This window comes from Oncorhynchus tshawytscha, linkage group LG07, assembly GCF_018296145.1.
Source record: "Oncorhynchus tshawytscha isolate Ot180627B linkage group LG07, Otsh_v2.0, whole genome shotgun sequence".
Taxonomy (NCBI): domain Eukaryota; kingdom Metazoa; phylum Chordata; class Actinopteri; order Salmoniformes; family Salmonidae; genus Oncorhynchus; species Oncorhynchus tshawytscha.
The window spans coordinates 56,411,533-56,429,090 of record NC_056435.1 but is presented as its reverse complement, the minus strand read 5'-3'; the positions used below and the strand labels follow the sequence as shown (position 1 = coordinate 56,429,090).

The window sequence follows — 17,558 nt, the reverse complement described above, 5'->3', positions numbered from 1 at the left end:
GGGAAAAGTCGATGTTACATTGAGCTGAGTGAATGGAATATGAATGAGAGTAATCCAATATGCTGTAATAGAAATATGGCCATGCTCATTAAAACAAATAATCGTCCTCCCTCAATTTAAATGGCACAGACCGCCACTGTGTTCCACATACTCCAGAAGTATATGTTGAGATGTCAACAAATCGCTGATCAACATTAAATCCTGTGGATTGCACATCCTGCATTACTCATTCTGGAATGGATGCAAAGCCGCTGACTGGGATGTAGAACACAAGTCTTTACTGGCTTTTTCACAATTGCCCTGCACATAAAAGACTTTGTAAGAGCCACAGATTGTAGCACCAGCATGTACTTCTGCATGTACTGATGGATAGAAAACGGAAATGTGTCGGACCACTGCTCTGGCCGCACGTAAAACAGTATGTGGAGATTGTGAGAAGAGGAGAACAAACCAGAGAGAAGAAAGAAAGAGAGATTAACTCATGGACAGTCAGAAATGTGAATAGCAAGTTAAATTTACAAACAACTTGTTCAGGGTTGTGTTCAGGTGTGTGTGTGTGTGTGTGTCTGTGTCTGTGTGTGTGTTAGAGAGAGAGTGTTTAACTCCTGGACTTTCAGACACAAAAATAATACACTTGTTATGTATTATTTTTTTAAACTTATTTTTCTCTGTTGTATCTGTTAAGGTATTGCTATACAAAATGTTTTCATCAATGTTTATTATTTTAAATCAAACTATATTTTCTGTGTCATAAGTTATAAATAAGCTTTGTATTATTTGACACATTGGTTAGTGTCAATACCACATTTGTTATGTTTATATAGAGATTGGTCATGGAAATTGGGTTAAAAGTCATGGAAAATTCCTGAAATGTCATCTGTCAGAATGTGTATGAACCACGCTTGAGCTCTGACATCCAGTATAGCATGTTAATGTACAGCCAATGCGTTGCAATTTAGGCACTTATCAGTGTCCCAATATGTCATTTTTAACCCACACACCGGTACGCTATGGCCTCGGTTCAAATAGATCGAGGCTTTGGGCGTTAACCTGCGTTTTGCCGGTGTAACTGCAATATGAGCTGACAAATCGGTGAGCGGCTACTGTTGTGTGTCATCAACATCTCCCTTCCTTATTATCGACAACACGTTAGAGGTTGAAAAATGGCGATAAAGTGTAGGCTCTATTGATGTTAGAAATAACGACAGGCTAATGCATGTTTTCATGTTCATTTGGGATTAGGGGATTTATAGTCTATCAGTCTAATTGAAGTGTAGACAATAGAACATCACACATTCAAGTGTTTAAATTTGTAACGTGGCTGTATGGGAATTGTCGGATATAAAGTAGGGTGTGGTTTCGTTGCATCCAATGCCAGTGTCTGCAAAAAGGCAACACAAGGAGCCGCTTGCGGATTTCACAGCTCTTAATGCAGTTCCAACTCGACACCGCCAAAACAACTGCTATGCGGATGTCGGCAAACGCGGCTCTGCTAGAATCTAGCCCTATGTTGTTCTGACAAGTGAAGCGTTTACTACAAAAAAAAGTCAACAATGTGGTTGTTCTCCTCTGTGACTTCGCTGGTGCCGTTTTAGATGACTTGCTGTTCTGAAGCATTTCACACACATAGGGCACTTATATGGTCTCTCCCCTGTATGAATCCTCAAATGTGCTGCTTGGGATCCACTGTGAGTGAAGCATTTACCACATTCTTTGCACTGATACGGTTTCTCTCCAGTGTGCGTCCTCATATGTATGGTCAGGATTTTCTTTTGACTGAAGCATTTGCCACATTCTTTGCATTGATATGGTTTCTCCCCTGAGTGAGTCAGCCTGTGACTGGTCAGGGTTCTCTTCTCTCTGAAACTCTTGCCACATACATTGCAACAATATGGTTTCTCCCCAGTGTGAATTCTCTGATGTGTTTTTAAAATGCTAATTTTCAGAAAGCATTTCCTGCAGACGGGACACCTGTGTGGTCTCTCCCCTGAGTGAGCCGCCCTCAATGGAACTTTCAACTCACTGGCTTCCCTGGTCTTAATAGAGCTTTGTACTTTATTTGTCCATGTTGTCTTTGATTTGAGTGACTGTAACTGTGACATTAGTCCTCCACTGTCCACCCCATTGCCACTGTTCCCAATATGAGCTGCAGAACGATCTGAATTTACTGGAGAAAAGGGATTTAATTCATTGTTTGGTTCATATACTCCATAGCCCTCCCCATCAAGTTCTGTTTTGATGTCTTCAGTTGTTTTGGTGGGATGAGAGTCCCCCTCTCTGTTCTCCACTGTCTGGTTTTGGTAAAGATATAAGGGCTGAGGAGGGTCCTGATCATAGTCACTTTTCACACTGGGAAGAGAGAATATGAACTCTTTTATATCAGACTCCAGCCCCTGAAGCTGCTCTTCCTCCTGACTGGTCCCAAACTCCTCCTGTTCCTCTTTAATCTGAGTGGGCTCTGGGTCCTCCTGGTCCAGACTGGGGCTCCACTCCTGCTCACAGTGCTGCTTCTCAGCAAGAACCTCCTCTTCAGGGACAGGGAGAATGAGCTGCTGGGGGTCTGAGATGATTGGATAACTAATTAGTCATCAATAGAGAGCAATAGTAATGGCATCTTTTTGTAGGCACTAACTCCGGCATGGTTAGTTGGATAAAACCTATGGTGAAATGAATGGAGTTTTTGTAGGGGCTTTGGGTAAACGCAGAAAATAAGGTCAGAGGTCAACACAGGCTTAGGAGATCTTATGTTTAGTTCTATGAGATAATCTTCATCAGCTAACATCACTTTTTGTGAATTTTGAAGCATTTATGTAATAAAAACCCCCAAAGAGTTCATAATTCATAAAGGTCATGTTAACTGACTGATATTATCTCAAATAACAAAACATAAGATCTCCCAAGCCTGTGTTAACCTCTGGCCCTATTTTCAACGTTTATCCCAAAAGCCTATTATTTCCCCATAGGAATGGTTCAAAGAACGGGACCGGTTTTTAGGACTACAAGCTGGTGAACGCTGTAGTTCTATGTGCCAAGTTCAAATTAACATTAATTTTCAGAAAAATATCTACAAATCGGTTGATTGCCAGGCCTGGCTGGTTCAATCACATTAATTGATCTAGCGGCGGTCATTACTACCAGAGCCATCTATTAAGTACATATGGCTCTGCTCACCTGGTCTCTGTATGTCAGGTTTGCAAACCAAATCCAGCAGCCTCCGTAGACGTCCGATCTCCTCATTTGAACGGGAGATTTCTTCCTGGTACTCTGCTATGGTATTTTCCACAGCCCCAAATATCTCAACAGCCACCGCTGTTAACCGCTCGTTTAGATAATCCTGCAACAGCTGCATTTTAGACATTTTGAGGGAATATGACGAACAGACTAAATGAACACGTTTATGCTATGTGCTGCTAACGTGGTGTCTATGTACCTAGCAAGCGACCATCCTTTCGAGACCGCAAGATAGGCTACTTTCCCATTTTGTGTCAACAACGCGAACGTTTCCTCTTTACGTATCGGTAAACGAGGGAGGTGTCGCCGCCTGCTGTACTGGAGATGTTGCGCATTTGAATTGAACAATCTCCACCTGGCACCAACATGGGAGTCCCAAAGAATATGCTAAGAAATTACACCAAAAGTTTTGCTGTAATGGGAAATATCCTACATCTCAATATAATGTGTCTAAAGGTAAAGTTTGAGAAACTCAATTATAATACATAAAGGTACATTGAGAAACTACTTTTTTTTAAATATAATTTGAGCCCTGTCCTATTTAATAAAAGTAGCATAACAATAGAAATCTATTATTTCTATGAGCATAACTCCAGGACTCTATAAAATGATTAAGGCACTCAGACTAGGCTGTAGATATACCATACACACTCCGAACAATATCTACCCAGTGGTCACAGTTTAGCATTTTGAAGATAATTTAGAGTTGTGAATCTAATGATATTGTTTGGAAAATGCATAATAAAAAATAACAGGTTGTTGATTAACAATACCGCTCTCACAGATTATTAAAACCCTTTCCTACAGTCAAATTACCAAATCAACCTCTAGTGGCCTCATTGGTGGAATGATATTAATATTTAAATAATTTTATAATTAATAGACATTCTTTTTTTTAAACAGCCAAAAATACGGTGTTTATGTCAAACGGTTTTGTTATATTTCAGGCTTCTGTGATGTACACTACCATTCAAAAGTTTGAGGTCACTTAGAAATGTCCTTGTTTTCCATGAAAACATACATGAAATGGGTTGCAAAATGAATAGTAAATATAGTCAAGACGTTGACATGGTTATAAATAATGATTTTTAATTGAAATAATAATTGTGTCCTTCAAACTTTGCTTTCGTCAAAGAATCCTCCATTTGCAGCAATTACAGCCTTGTTGACCTTTGGCATTCTAGTTGTCAATTTGTTGAGGTAATCTGAAGAGATTTCACCCCATGCTTCCTGAAGCACCTCCCACAAGTTGGATTGACTTGATGGGCACTTCTTACGTACCATACAGTCAAGCTGCTCTCACAACAGCTCAATAGGGCTGAGATCCAGTGACTGTGCTGGCTACTTAATTTTAGACAGAGTACCAGCTGACTGCTTCTTCCTTAAATAGTTATTGCATAGTTTGGAGCTGTGCTTTGGGTCATTGTCCTGTTGTAGTAGGAAATTGGCTCCAGTTAAGCGCCGTCCACAGGGTATGGTATGGCATGGCGTTGCAAAATGGAATGATAGCCTTCCTTCTTCAAGATCCCTTTTACCCTGTACAAATCTCCAACTTTACCACCACCAAAGCACCCCCAGACCATCACATTGCCTCCACCATGCTTGACAGATGGCGTCAAGCACTCCTCCAGCAATGTTCTTCTTTGTGATCCGAACACCTCAAACTTAGATTTGTCTGTCCATAACACTCTTTTCCAACCTTCCTCTGTCCAGTGTCTGTGTTCTTTTGCCCATCTTAAACTTTTCTTTTTATTGGCCAGTCTGAGATATGGCTTTTTCTTTGCAACTCTGCCTAGAAGGCCAGCATCACCTCTTCACTGTTGACGTTGAGACTGGTGTTTTGCGGGTACTATTTAATGAAGCTGCCAGTTTAGGACTTGTGAGTCGTCTGTTTCTCAAACTAGACACTCTAATGTACTTGTCCTCTTGCTCAGTTGTGCACCAGGGCCTCCCACTCTTTATATTCTGGTTAGAGCCAGTTTGCGCTGAGTAGTACACAGCGTTGTACGAGATCTTCAGTTCCTTGGCAATTTCTCGCATGGAATAGCCTTCATTTCTCAGAACAAGAATAGACGGACGAGTTTCAGAAGAGGTCTTTGTTTCTGGCCATTTTGAGCCTGTAATCAAACCCACAAATGCTGATGCTCCAGATACTCAACTAGTCTAAAGAAGGCCAGTTGTATTTCTTCTTTAATCAGGACAACAGTTTTCAGCTGTGCTAACATAATTGAAAAGGGTTTTCTAATGATCAATTAGCCTTTTAAAACGATTGATTTGGATTAGCTAACACAATGTGCCATTGGAACACAGGAGTGATGGTTGCTGATAATGGGCCTCTGTACTCCTATGTAGATATTCCATTAAAAAATCGGAAGTTTCCAGCTACAATAGTCATTTACAACATTAACAATGTCTGCACTGTATTTCTGATCAATTTTATGTTATTTTAATGGACAAAAAAAAAAGTGCTTTTCTTTAAAAAACAAGGACATTCCTAAGTGACCCCAAACTTTTGAATGGAAGTGTAGATACATCTGTCTATTTGACAATTTAAAACACAATACAACCACACACGGATAATGCATTCAGTCATCGAGGATGCCACAAAAATCAATGTGATGATGTTAAATCAAGTTGAATCAAGGACGACTAATGGGATTTGCAAAGTCATCGATATTAGGGAATTTAATATTTTTTGCACCCAACTTTTCACCTAAATCCAATGACAGTGAGACATTTTTTTGTTGTTGATTCCACGTTGAATTCACATTAGTTGTTAACCAGATGTAAATCAAATCTAGATATTGAACTGACATTTGTGGTGAGAATTCGGAGCTGGCTCAATTGGCTCTGTTCACGTAAAAGAGATGGCTCATTTGGCTCCCAAACAGCTCTTTGTTCAAAATGCTTTAAAAAATCAACCTTGACCCATTAAAAAATAGCACATGCCCAATGTAAATCCCAAAAGGTAGGCTACCATTATGTCGATCGTGAAATTTTTCAGAACAAATTATTAGATCGCCGTGGACCAGATTGACGTGTTCTCCCCACTATTGATTGTTTCTGCAGTGAGGATTCAGCTTCTTTGATCATTATTTTGTAACTTATCTGCAGAAAAATTATGTTTTGAGCTCAAAAAGCAGTTGTAGCAGAATGCAAATCAGGGAGCCAAATAAACAACTCGTTCACCGATGCGATTCGGTTCCCGACGTTCATCAAAAGGAGCCGTTCAAAAAGAGCCGTTCGTTCATAAACGACCCATCACTAGTGGGGTGTGATGCAATTTGACTTAAAAAGAACAACAAGTCATGCAATCTGATGTAGAAGTCCTCAATGTATGTTAATGTGATTTATATCTGTTTGTCCAGTTTCTCTCCATTCTACCAGGTAGCCTGGTATGGCAGCCTTGTGCAACCCACAGAGTTCAATGGGAGCTCATTGTGGCAGTGGCTTTGATGCTGACATTATGGAGGACCTTCCTGGCAGTTAACCTTTTATATTATTACCACGTTATTAGTTTCCACAACCTTGCTTCAACCTCTTAATGTTCTTTTGAATTGAGAAAAAGGTACATTTTTGCCTTTTTTGATGAATCTTCTAATTATATATAAACGCAGTCAATGTTTTAACTTTGTTCTCATTGACTGATTTGTCTTACAGATAAAAAGCAAGAGATACCTATTTAAGTTTTCCCATCTTTCATTAAGTAGCTGAGATATGAAGAAGCATGCTTTTGTACATACACATTATATACAGTAATGTGTGCTCCTTAGTCATGTATGAATCCAGACTAATTTAATATTTCAATCTATTCCTACAGTAACGGAGAAAGAACGGACTGTCAGAATGACCCAGCTGTTAGAGGAAATGTGTGACACCCTATATTTGAATAGCACACTTTGTCATGATCATATTTTATGTTCTAAATCTGGTTGATTTTAGTTTTAAAAATATGTAAGACAGGCAGAAAGGCAGTTGGTGAACCTGAGGTCCTCTCATGAGTGTTAGGAGCAGAAGGTAAGCAGTCAGAGAACTCTTCTCCCTAAACCCCTTTAGCTAGTTACCCTGCCCTCTACTGTATATGACCAATATGCCATGTCTAATACACTGACATTGACTACGGCAAATAATATTTTGGTCTGATGATAATGAGCGATGTTGATGAGGTTCATATTTTCTCTGCCAACAGGTGAGACTGAGACTGAGCGCTGTGCCATTAAGGAGCATTACGGTGGGGATGTCAGGGTGCCCAGTGCCACCAACACCACCATTGAGTCAACCACACAGTTTGATCAATGTATAAAAAGCGTCCAAACTGTTTATAGACCTAATAAGCATATTTGTCAGGATTGTTAGAAGGTAGAAATATGTTAGGTTATTCTCAACAAAATGTATTATTATACTGAACAAAAATATAAATGCAACATGCAACAATTTGAATGTGTTTACTGAGTTACAGTTCATATAAGGAAATCAGTCAATTGAAATACATTTATTAGGACCCATTAAATGGATTTCACATGACTGGGCAGGGACGCAGCTATGGGTGGGCATAGGTCCAGCCATTTGGGAGCCAGGCCCACCCACTGGGGATAATTATTTTTTCCCCACAAACGTGTTTTCTTACAGAAATACTCTTCAGCACCCACCCCCCTCAGACGATCCCACAGGTGAAGAATCCGGATGTGGAGGTCCTGGGCTTTCGTGGTAACACGTGGTCTTTTGGATGTACAGCTAAATTCTCTAAAACAACATTGGAGGTGGCTTATGGTAGAGAAATTAACATAAAATTCTCAGACAACAGCTCTGGTGGACATTCCTGCAGTCAGCAAGCCGATTGCACGCTCCCTCAAAACTTGAGACATCTTCGGTATGTGTTGTGTGACAAAACTGCACATTTTAGAGTTGCCTTTTATTGTCCCTGGCACAAGGTGCACCTATATAACGATCATGTTGTTTAAACAGCTTTTTGATATGCCACACCTGTCAAGTGGAAGGATTATCTTGGCAAGGGAGAAATGCAACTAGGATGTAAGCAAATTTGTGCACAAAATTTGATAGAAATAAGCATTTTGTGTGTATGGAACATATCTGGGATCTTTTTTATTTCAGCACATAAAAACACTTTACATGTTGTGTTTATATTTTGTTCAGTGTAAATTACACATTTGTAAAACCACAAATCTCAATGTGTGACCACGAAATACAAAACTCACTTAGTTCTGTTATCATTATAATCCCATAATGATCTCTGTCACTTAATCCAAAAACATGCCTAAATGAATATCCAGACACTGATGATTTATGGTTGATGAGAAGCACATTTATTTATTGATAACATGGTGGGGATATTTATGATGTGGAACATATTACATGAATGTGTATGTATACCTTTTCATTCATTTATTGACGTGGATTGTCAATTAGGGAATTGTTAGGGTTTGTGATTCATTCTGGGTAATGGTGTCGCAACAAGAAGCATGTCATTGCTTTGTTTGAAAGACACAAGACAGATGCTGCCGGGTTTACAGGCAAGGTTGAAGCCAGGGTTTTCTTTTGTTTGAGTTGTATGTTATTCAGTTCGGTTAATTAGACTTTCCTTTTTGTTCATCATCCTGTTTATTTGATTTTGTAAATAGTTGTACAGTTCGCCTGTTCTTTATCCTCACTTTGCAGCCTTACACTAGCCACGTTTCCATCCAACCATTTCATGCAAATGAATTACATGACACATGAAAAAAAATGGAAACATGAAATGCGGGTACAATTTAATAAATGCCAACAGACAAATTTGTTCGTTCGACATTGTAAAATGAATTATGCGAGAAGTGGCGGTGGAAATGCATTTATACGCAAATATTGATAGAATAACCATCAAGTAAACTTGGAGTGACGCAATATGGTAAATGTGTTCTTCTTGAACTGCACTGTTGGTTAAGGGGCTAAGGGCTTGTAAGCAAGCATTTCACGGTCAAGTCACACTTATTGTATTCGGCGCATGTGACAAATAACATTTGATTTATGTTGTATGGTACTCCCATTACGACTCGGGAAAGCATGTAGTTTATGCCTATTCGGTTACAGATTTAATACATTATTATTAACTTTACAGGGTGGTGAAAGCGCCTTTCCAATAAATATCAAGTATTATTCTGGTGACATGATGATCATGCTTGGCTGACGTTTGACAAACGCAAATAATATCGGGAATATCCGTAATAATCTTGGCAGGTAGCCTACTCAACCTATCTACGAGCTGTTGGCTAGTTCACACGTGCCAAGACCAGAGTGAGCATATTTGCTATATAAAGCAACAGTTTGTGACAAAACAATCAGTTGAGTCGAAAATGCGATGGAAACCCATTTAATGTGTATTTTTCATTCGGTACATGGGAATTTAACGGCAAAAGTTATTTGTATATACACTACGTCATCACAGACAGCCTTTTATCCACAACAAGTAAGATTTGATGGAAACATACAGTATCTGGTGGGAAAATACATATTGAACTTGATCATACTTTTGAACGCCAACATAATAAACCCCCGGAACTGACCATAGTAACGAATGCCACCATTTACGGGTAGGTTACCGACCACAGCAACAAACTTGACCATTACTTTTTATTAGTATATAATCTTGTTCTATGTTCTGATTCTAAAGAGTGTAAAATGACTCATGCTAACTTCTTTCCGGTTCAGTCTTTTACAGTGCCTTCAGCAAGTACTCACACCCCTTGACTTATTACACATTTTGTGTTACAGCCCGAATTTAAAATGGATTAAATTGAGATTTCATGGTAACTGACCTACACCCAGTACCCCATAATGGAATGATGTATTCTGAATTTTTACAAATTAAATTAAAAGCTGAAATATCTTGAGTCAATAAGTATTCAACCCCTATGTTACGGCAAGCCTAAATAAGTTCAGGAGTAAAAATGTGCTTACCAAATCACATAATAAGTTCCATGGACTCACTCTGTGTGCAATAAGTGTTTAACATGATTTTTGAATGACTACCTCATCCCTGTACCCCACACATACAGATAATTGTAAGGTCCCACAATCGAGTAGTGAATTTCAGATTCAACCTCAAAGACCAGGGAGGTTTTCCAATGCCTCGTAAAGAAGGGCACCTATTGGTAGATGGTCAAAATAAAAAAGCAGACATTGAATGTCCCTTTGTGCATGGTGAAGATATTAATTACACTTTGGATGGTGTATCAATACACCCAGTCACTACAAAGATACAGGCATCCTTCCTAACCCAGTTGCCGGAGAGGAAGGAAACCACTCAGGGATTTCACCATGAGGCCAATGGTGACTTAAAAACAGTTACAGAGTTTAATGGCTGTGATGGGAGAAAACTGAGGATGGATCAGCAACATTGTAGTTACTCCACAATGCTAACCTAATTGACGGAGTGAAAAGAAGGAAGCCTGTACAGAAAACATGCATTCTGTTTGGAACAAGGTACAAAATTAATACTGAAAAAAGTGTTGCAAAGCAAACTTTTTGTTCTGAATACAAATTGTTATCTTTGCGGCCAATACATTAGTACCACTCTCCATAATTTAAAGAATAATGGTGGCTGCATCATGTTATGGGTATGCTTAAAATCTGGGGAGTATTTCAGGATAAAAAAAATAAATTGGAATGGAGCTAAGCACAGGCAAAATCCTAGTGAAAATCCTGGTTCAGGCTGCTTTCCACCAGACACTGGGAAATGAATTCATATTTATGAAAAAATATATATATATGTTTTAATTCAAATGTAAAAAATCTCCCCAATTTCGTAGTATCCATCTAGTGGCCTAAATTGTGCCTGAGCTGGAATAATGTAAGAGAAAGGCCATAATGTAATGTTTGTTTGTGTGTGAATGTATATCGGGGGCGTTGGATGAAAGCTGACAACAAATTTCTATCTGCATGGAATACTAAAGTATATCTATCTGTCCAAGTTATACCTTTCACGTCAGTGTCAAATATCAATTTAATCTCTTCCACAGTTTTGGCCTGTTGGTCTTTGAAGCCCTGAGGACACAGACCATCAGACCAGACAATGGAGGGATTGTTAGGGCGTCCCACAAGGATCAAAAGGGACCATCCCCAGCTTTTCCAGCTTGTGGATCTGAAACGATTTAAGACAGTAATTCAGTCATACAACTAGTTAGTACACATACATTTGCCTACATACTTGAATAATTCATAGGGAGGATAGTAAGTATGTCATTATCGCTAGCTCACCAGTAAATGGGCAGTACTAAGAACCTTGGCAACATTGTTTCCCTTAAGGGGGCTTCGAGCCCAGATGTCATCATCTTTCTGCGAATCCAGTTTTTTTTTCAGTTGCTGTGCTGCCCGACACAAGTCACATTTGCGACGTGCCACCCTGATGTCTCCTCCACATGCACAGCACTTTATGAATGTTGAACCTGGCATCTGAAATTAACAAGAATCAAGATTGGCATTACAATTGTGGAAGAAATGGGAAAATGAGCAAACAGAAATTATGATACGGTAAAATACCAGATTACTATCATTTTACTTCCATGAAATTAGGACAGGTGTAAACATTCAGTCGACCAGCTATCAGATTGGGAAGTGGTGCTGAACATAAAAGCATGGTTACAATGTCATAATTCAACAACATCACACCACTTGAAGCCGACTTGAGAGGGGCTTCTTTCTTGATATAATATAAGCATTTTCTATAGCTAAATGTAATCTACAATATAAACACTTACATTGGAATGAGTAGGCAGGTCACAGAGAGACAGACAAGCAGACGGACAGAAAGAATAACAGACACACAGACAAGTGACAACAGACTGAGGTGGAATGGCAGAGACAGATGGAGGCAGACAGGCAGGCAGACTGACGGACCGACAGAGACACTAAAGACACAGACAGACTAAACAACAGAGAGAGAAAGAAAGTAAGAGAGAGAATGGATCTTAGAAAAGCCCTTGGATTGGGTTGTAAACAAGCAAGCCTAAGCAAGGAAGGAAAGAAGCAATCCACAAACAGAATAGGCTGCAAAGAAAGATTTTGGGCCCATGTTGGTTACTGTAACTCGCAGTCAATATGAATTACAATCTTTAGGCCCCAACTTTAAACTGAATGTACATATAAATCTGACTTTGGAGAAGCAGAAAAAGGACATTACCAAAATCTCCTTTTAAACACACTTTTCTAACCTGTCCTTAATGTAACTGTAGTGGCGATTCCCTATTAAAATCCACTGGCACAGGAGAGAGCTGTCCATAACACGTCCACAAGGAACAGCGTTTTATTATTTTTGGGTGAAGTTCCCATTTATTGAGCATAGAAAATATAAATAGCTCCAATACACATATTCCTATACAAAAGGTGCAAAGAGATGCATTCTATAAGCTGTGTGTGAGATACGGTAACAACTGTACAGATGAAGTCGGAAGTTTACATACACTTAGGTTGGTGTCATTAAAACTTGTTTTTCCACCACTCCACACATTTATTGTTAACAAACTATCATTTTGGCAAGTCGGTTAGGACATCTACTGTGTGCATGACACAAGTCATTTTTCCAACAATTGTTTACAGACAGATTATTTCACTGTATCACAATTCCAGTGGGTCAGAATTTACATACACTAAGTTGACTGTGCCTTTAAACAACTTGGAAAATTCCAGAAAATTATGTAATGGCTTTAGAAGCTTCTAATAGGCTAATTGACATCATTTGAGTCAATCCTTAGGAGCAATTTCCAAATGCCTGAAGGTACTATGTTCATCTATACAAACAATAGTTTGCAAGTATAAACACCATGGGACCACGCAGCTGTCATATTGCTCAGGAAGGAGACGCATTCTGTCTCCTAGAGATGAACGTACTTTGGTGCGAAAGTGCAAATCAATCCCAGAACAACAGCACCTTGTGAAGATGCTGGAGGAAACAAGTGCAAAGGCATCTATATCCACAGTAAAAGGAGTCCTATATCGACATAACCTGAAAAGCCGCTCAGCAAAGAAGAAGCCACTGCTCCAAAACCACCATAAAAAAGCCTGACTACGGTTTGCAACTGCACATGGGGACTAAGATCGTACTTTTTGGATAAATGTCCTCTGGTCTGATGAAACAAAAATAGAGCTGTTTGGCGGAAAAAGGGGGAGGCTTGCAAGCCAAAGAACACCGTCCCAACTGAAGTACGGGGGTGGCAGCATCATGTTGTGGGGGTGCTTTGCTGCAAGAGCGATTGGTGTAATTTACAAAATAGATGGCATCATTAGGGACGAAAATTATGTGGATATATTGAAGCAACATCTCAAGACATCAGTCAGGAAGTTAAAGCTTGGTTGAAAATGGGTCTTCCAAATGGACAATGACTCCAAGCACAATGACCCCAAAGTTGTGGCAAAATGGCTTAAGGACAACAAAGTCAAGGTATTGGAGTGGCCATCACATAGCCCTGACCTCAATACTGTAGAAAATTTGTGGGCTGAATTGATCAAGTGTGTGCGAGCAAGGAGGCCTACAAACCTGACTCAGTTACACCAGCTTTGTCAGGAGGAATGGGCCAACATTCACCCAACTTATTGTGGGAAGCTTGTGGAAGGCTACCCATGAGAAAAAAGATTCTCTGGTCTGATGAAACCAAGATTCGACTCTTTGGCCTGAATGCCAAACATCACGTCTGGAGGAAGACTGGAACCATCCCTACGGTGAAGCATGGTGGTAGCAGCATCATGCTGTGGGGAGGTTTTTCAGCGGCAGGGACAGGAAGACTAGTCAGGATTGAGGGAAAGATGAACAGAGCAAAGTACTGAGAGATCCTTGATGAAAACCTGCTCGAGAGCACTCAGGACCTAAGACTGGGGTGAAGGTTCACCTTCCAACGGAAGCATACAGCCAAGACAACGTGTTGGAGTGTATCCGTAAATAAAAAATAAAATAAGAAATAATAATTGTGCAGTCTGGTTTGCCTAATATAAAGATTTTGAAATTATTTATACTTTTACTTTTGATGCTGAAGTATTGTAACGACCCTGGTTTTATAAGAGCAGATATGGTCTCTGCCGCACGAGCATGCTTATGGGGCACAGTCGATAGCGCGCTGGACTTCGGGCTAGAAGGTGGAGGGTTTGAGGCCTGCTCCCTGCCTGTTTCATTACAATACTATATACATTTTATAGACATAGTCTATTTTACATTTGTCATCTTGTAATTCTTAGTCCCACTCTAAAGCTCCACTCAACCTCTCCCATCTATATCAACAACCCGAGCCACTGCCTGTTCACCACGCTACGATCCAGAAAGCGAGGTCAGTGCAGGTGGATCAAAGCTGGGACCGAGAGACTGAAAAACAGTTTCTATCTCAAGGCCATCAGACTGTTAAACAGCCATCACTAACACAGAGAGGCTGCTGCCTACATACAGACTCAAAATCATTGGCCACTTTAATAAATGGTTCACTAGTCACTATAATAATTCCCCTTTAATAATTACATATCTTACAATACTCATCTCATATGTATATACTGTATTTTATACCATCTATTGCATCTTGCCTATGTATGCCGCTCCATCATTGCTCATCCATACATGTATATATTCTTTAGATATGTGTGTATAATGTAGCTGTGGAATTGTTAAATATTACTGCACTGTCGGAACTAGAAGCACAAGCATTTCGCTACACTGCAACAACCGCGAAGCCTGGAAGATGCATTTGCCATCATAGCAATCCTGTCAGGTTAGCACTACATAAATTCATAACATTACTGTATCTGGCCTCCCGGGTGGCGCAGTGGTTAAGGGCCCTGTACTGCAGCGCCAGCTGTGCCATCAGAGTCCCTGGGTTCGCGCCCAGGCTCTGTCGTAACCGGCCGCGACCAGGAGGGTTAGGGAGGGCTTGGTCGGTAGGGGTGTCCTTGTCTCATCGCGCACCAGCGACTCCTGTGGCGGGCCGGGCGCAGTGCGCACTAACCAAGGTTGCCAGGTGCACGGTGTACCCTCCGACACATTGGTGCGGCTGGCTTCCGGGTTGGATGCGCGCTGTGTTAAGAAGCAGTACGGCTGGTTGGGTTGTGTATCGGAGGACGCATGACTTTCAACATTCAACCTTCGTCTCTCCCGAGCCCGTATGGGAGTTGTAGCGATGAGACAAGATAGTAGCTACTACAACAATTGGACACCACGAAAATTGGGGAGAAAAAGGGGGTAAAAAAAAATAAAAAAAACATTACTCATTACTAAACTACATGTAAAAAATTATGTTGGTGTATGTAACGGATCTTCTGAGGAGTAGTGAGAAGGATCGGAGGACCAAAACGCAGCGTGGTAAGTGTCCATAATGTTTAATAAAAACAACAGAACACTGGAACAAAACAAAAGAACGTGCATCAATGAACAAACACTGACACGGAAGACAAACACCCACCAAACACAGGTGGAAAAAAGGCTACCTAAGTATGATTCTCAATCAGAGACAACTAACGACACCTGCCTCTGATTGAGAACCATTGTTACGGATACAAGTATCCTGTGTGTGTATCCTGTGTGTGTTTTTTTCTCTCCTTCTCCCCTCACAGGTGAAAACCATCACTCCCCAATCAGACAACAATCAATCATCAATCAGAAGACACACCTCCTCCTGTTTCCTACCCTATCACAGTTCCTTTCCCTTGGTTTAAAAACCCCATCAGTTGTTTGCTCTAGAGCTCAATCTCTCTGTAAATGCCATGTATGTAGATCTCTGTGTTTCGCTCTCTCTTTGTGTCTTAACCTCTCTTTTGTTTGAGCACCTCCAAATCACTTTGTCATCTCCTGTGAGTATTGTTTTTGGTTATGGTGTTTGTGTTTGATTGCTGGTGGGAAAAGGGGAGACCAAGACAAGTCGCCCATGGGCATACACTACCCGTAGGTAGACTTTGTTAAAAACACTAGTTAGAACTGGGCGGACCACCCACTGTATTTTTGGTGAGTTATTTAGCTGTTGTTAAAATAGGCTAGTCTAGCTTAGGGGTGTTTTGGATGCTTATTGTTTCTTTCCTTGGGTCCAGCTCAGCCCCTTTTCCTGCTCCCCCCATTACCGTGTGTTTTACAATAAACCCTGAGTTTGACGGTATAATTTCAGTTGTCGTGGTTATTTCGTTCACACTTTTACTTTGTCACAATTATAATTTGCATGAGTTATGTTACGGGTCTCATTACCATCCCCCCCCCTAGACTGTCGGGCCAAAAGGGATTCGTAACAACCATACTAGGCCGAACACAGAAACCAACATAGAAAAACAGACTGCCCACCCCCAACTCACGCCCTGACCATACTAAACAAAGACAAAACAAAGGAACTAAGGTCAGAACGTGACAGTGTAGAGATAAAACAACAGCTGCAAACAATCGCTTAATCGCTTATGAAAATGTATGCCGACACTAGGCGAATTAAAGAAACACCGAGAAGCTATTGTGCACAATCTTGTTACGTACCACGATCAGGAAGAATCAAAGATTATCTGTGTATGTATACGTGCACACACACACACACAGACAAGATACTGGACTGACTCGACCGCTCTAAACAAAGAGAATAAAATGTCTGCATAACCGGAAGGAGAAGAGGCGGGAACATTCTAACCAGGGAAAAAACGCTTGTGAGCAACAGCACGGAGTTGCCAACTACAGGATGCATCACATTTTCAGGGATGCAGCTTTGATGCAGCCAGAGATAGATACTCCTGTTGCAAACCCAAAGACAGTACGGTATAGACAGGTTGGTTGTTTAGCAACAAAACCGACACGTGCGCAACTATAGGGCAAAACAGCAGGAGTTGGATTAGATTGTTGACAACATGTAAACTATATTTAGTCTTCAATGTTTTTATATAAAAGCCGCGGCTTTTGTGGAGCGATGGGTAACGATGCTTCGAGGGTGACTGTTGACGTGTGCAGAGCGTCCCTGGTTCGCGCCCAGGTCGGGGTGAGGGGACGGACGTAAAGTCTATACTGTAAGATTGGTGCCATGACCCGGATCAACAGATCAGCTGCAGCAGATCGCCGGGGGACCCCTACACAGAACTGGATCGACATGTTTAGAACATTTGAGGGCAAGGTGAACTTTGGACAATATGTTGCGTACACCTCAGTTGTGTGAGATTACAGAACAGGAGAGAGAAGACATATCAGGTGTTGGTGATAACAATGTACATGTTACTCCGGTTGGCGTTACTGTGAGAGGTCCACAAGGTATTGCCACTGGGGTGGGGCGGTGGGCTCAGTTGGCCAGTATGGTGGAACATAGTGCTAGAGCCAGTCCTCTTAGATACCCAGCAGCCGATACTAG

The 17,558-nt window shown here is 40.7% G+C and overlaps 1 protein-coding gene and 1 long non-coding RNA gene across 2 annotated transcripts; both read right to left on the bottom strand.

Moving 5' to 3' along the window:
• Positions 1–3,500, bottom strand: LOC112254886 (zinc finger protein 701). Its single transcript, XM_024427847.2, has 2 exons — positions 3,172–3,500; positions 1–2,560 (listed from the first exon to the last, which is right to left on the bottom strand). The coding sequence occupies exons 1-2, from the start codon at positions 3,356–3,358 to the stop codon at positions 1,548–1,550; spliced, it is 1,200 nt and encodes a 399-aa protein (XP_024283615.1). The 5' UTR covers positions 3,359–3,500; the 3' UTR covers positions 1–1,547.
• A 7,473-nt stretch (positions 3,501–10,973) lies between these two features.
• Positions 10,974–16,792, bottom strand: LOC112254907. The gene is made up of 3 exons (XR_002954212.2): positions 16,706–16,792; positions 11,482–11,676; positions 10,974–11,365 (listed from the first exon to the last, which is right to left on the bottom strand). It is a non-coding gene; the product is annotated as an uncharacterized LOC112254907 (long non-coding RNA).
• Positions 16,793–17,558: the final 766 nt, after the last annotated feature.

What these genes read in the sequence shown, in the direction of transcription:
- LOC112254886 (XM_024427847.2), bottom strand. Translation starts at nt 3,358, where the DNA reads ATGTCTAAAATGCAGCTGTTGCAGGATTATCTAAACGAGCGGTTAACA. An exon ending in ACCTGACATACAGAGACCAG is followed by an intron (nt 2,561 to 3,171) that starts GTGAGCAGAGCC and finishes CAATCATCTCAG; the next exon opens with ACCCCCAGCAGCTCATTCTC.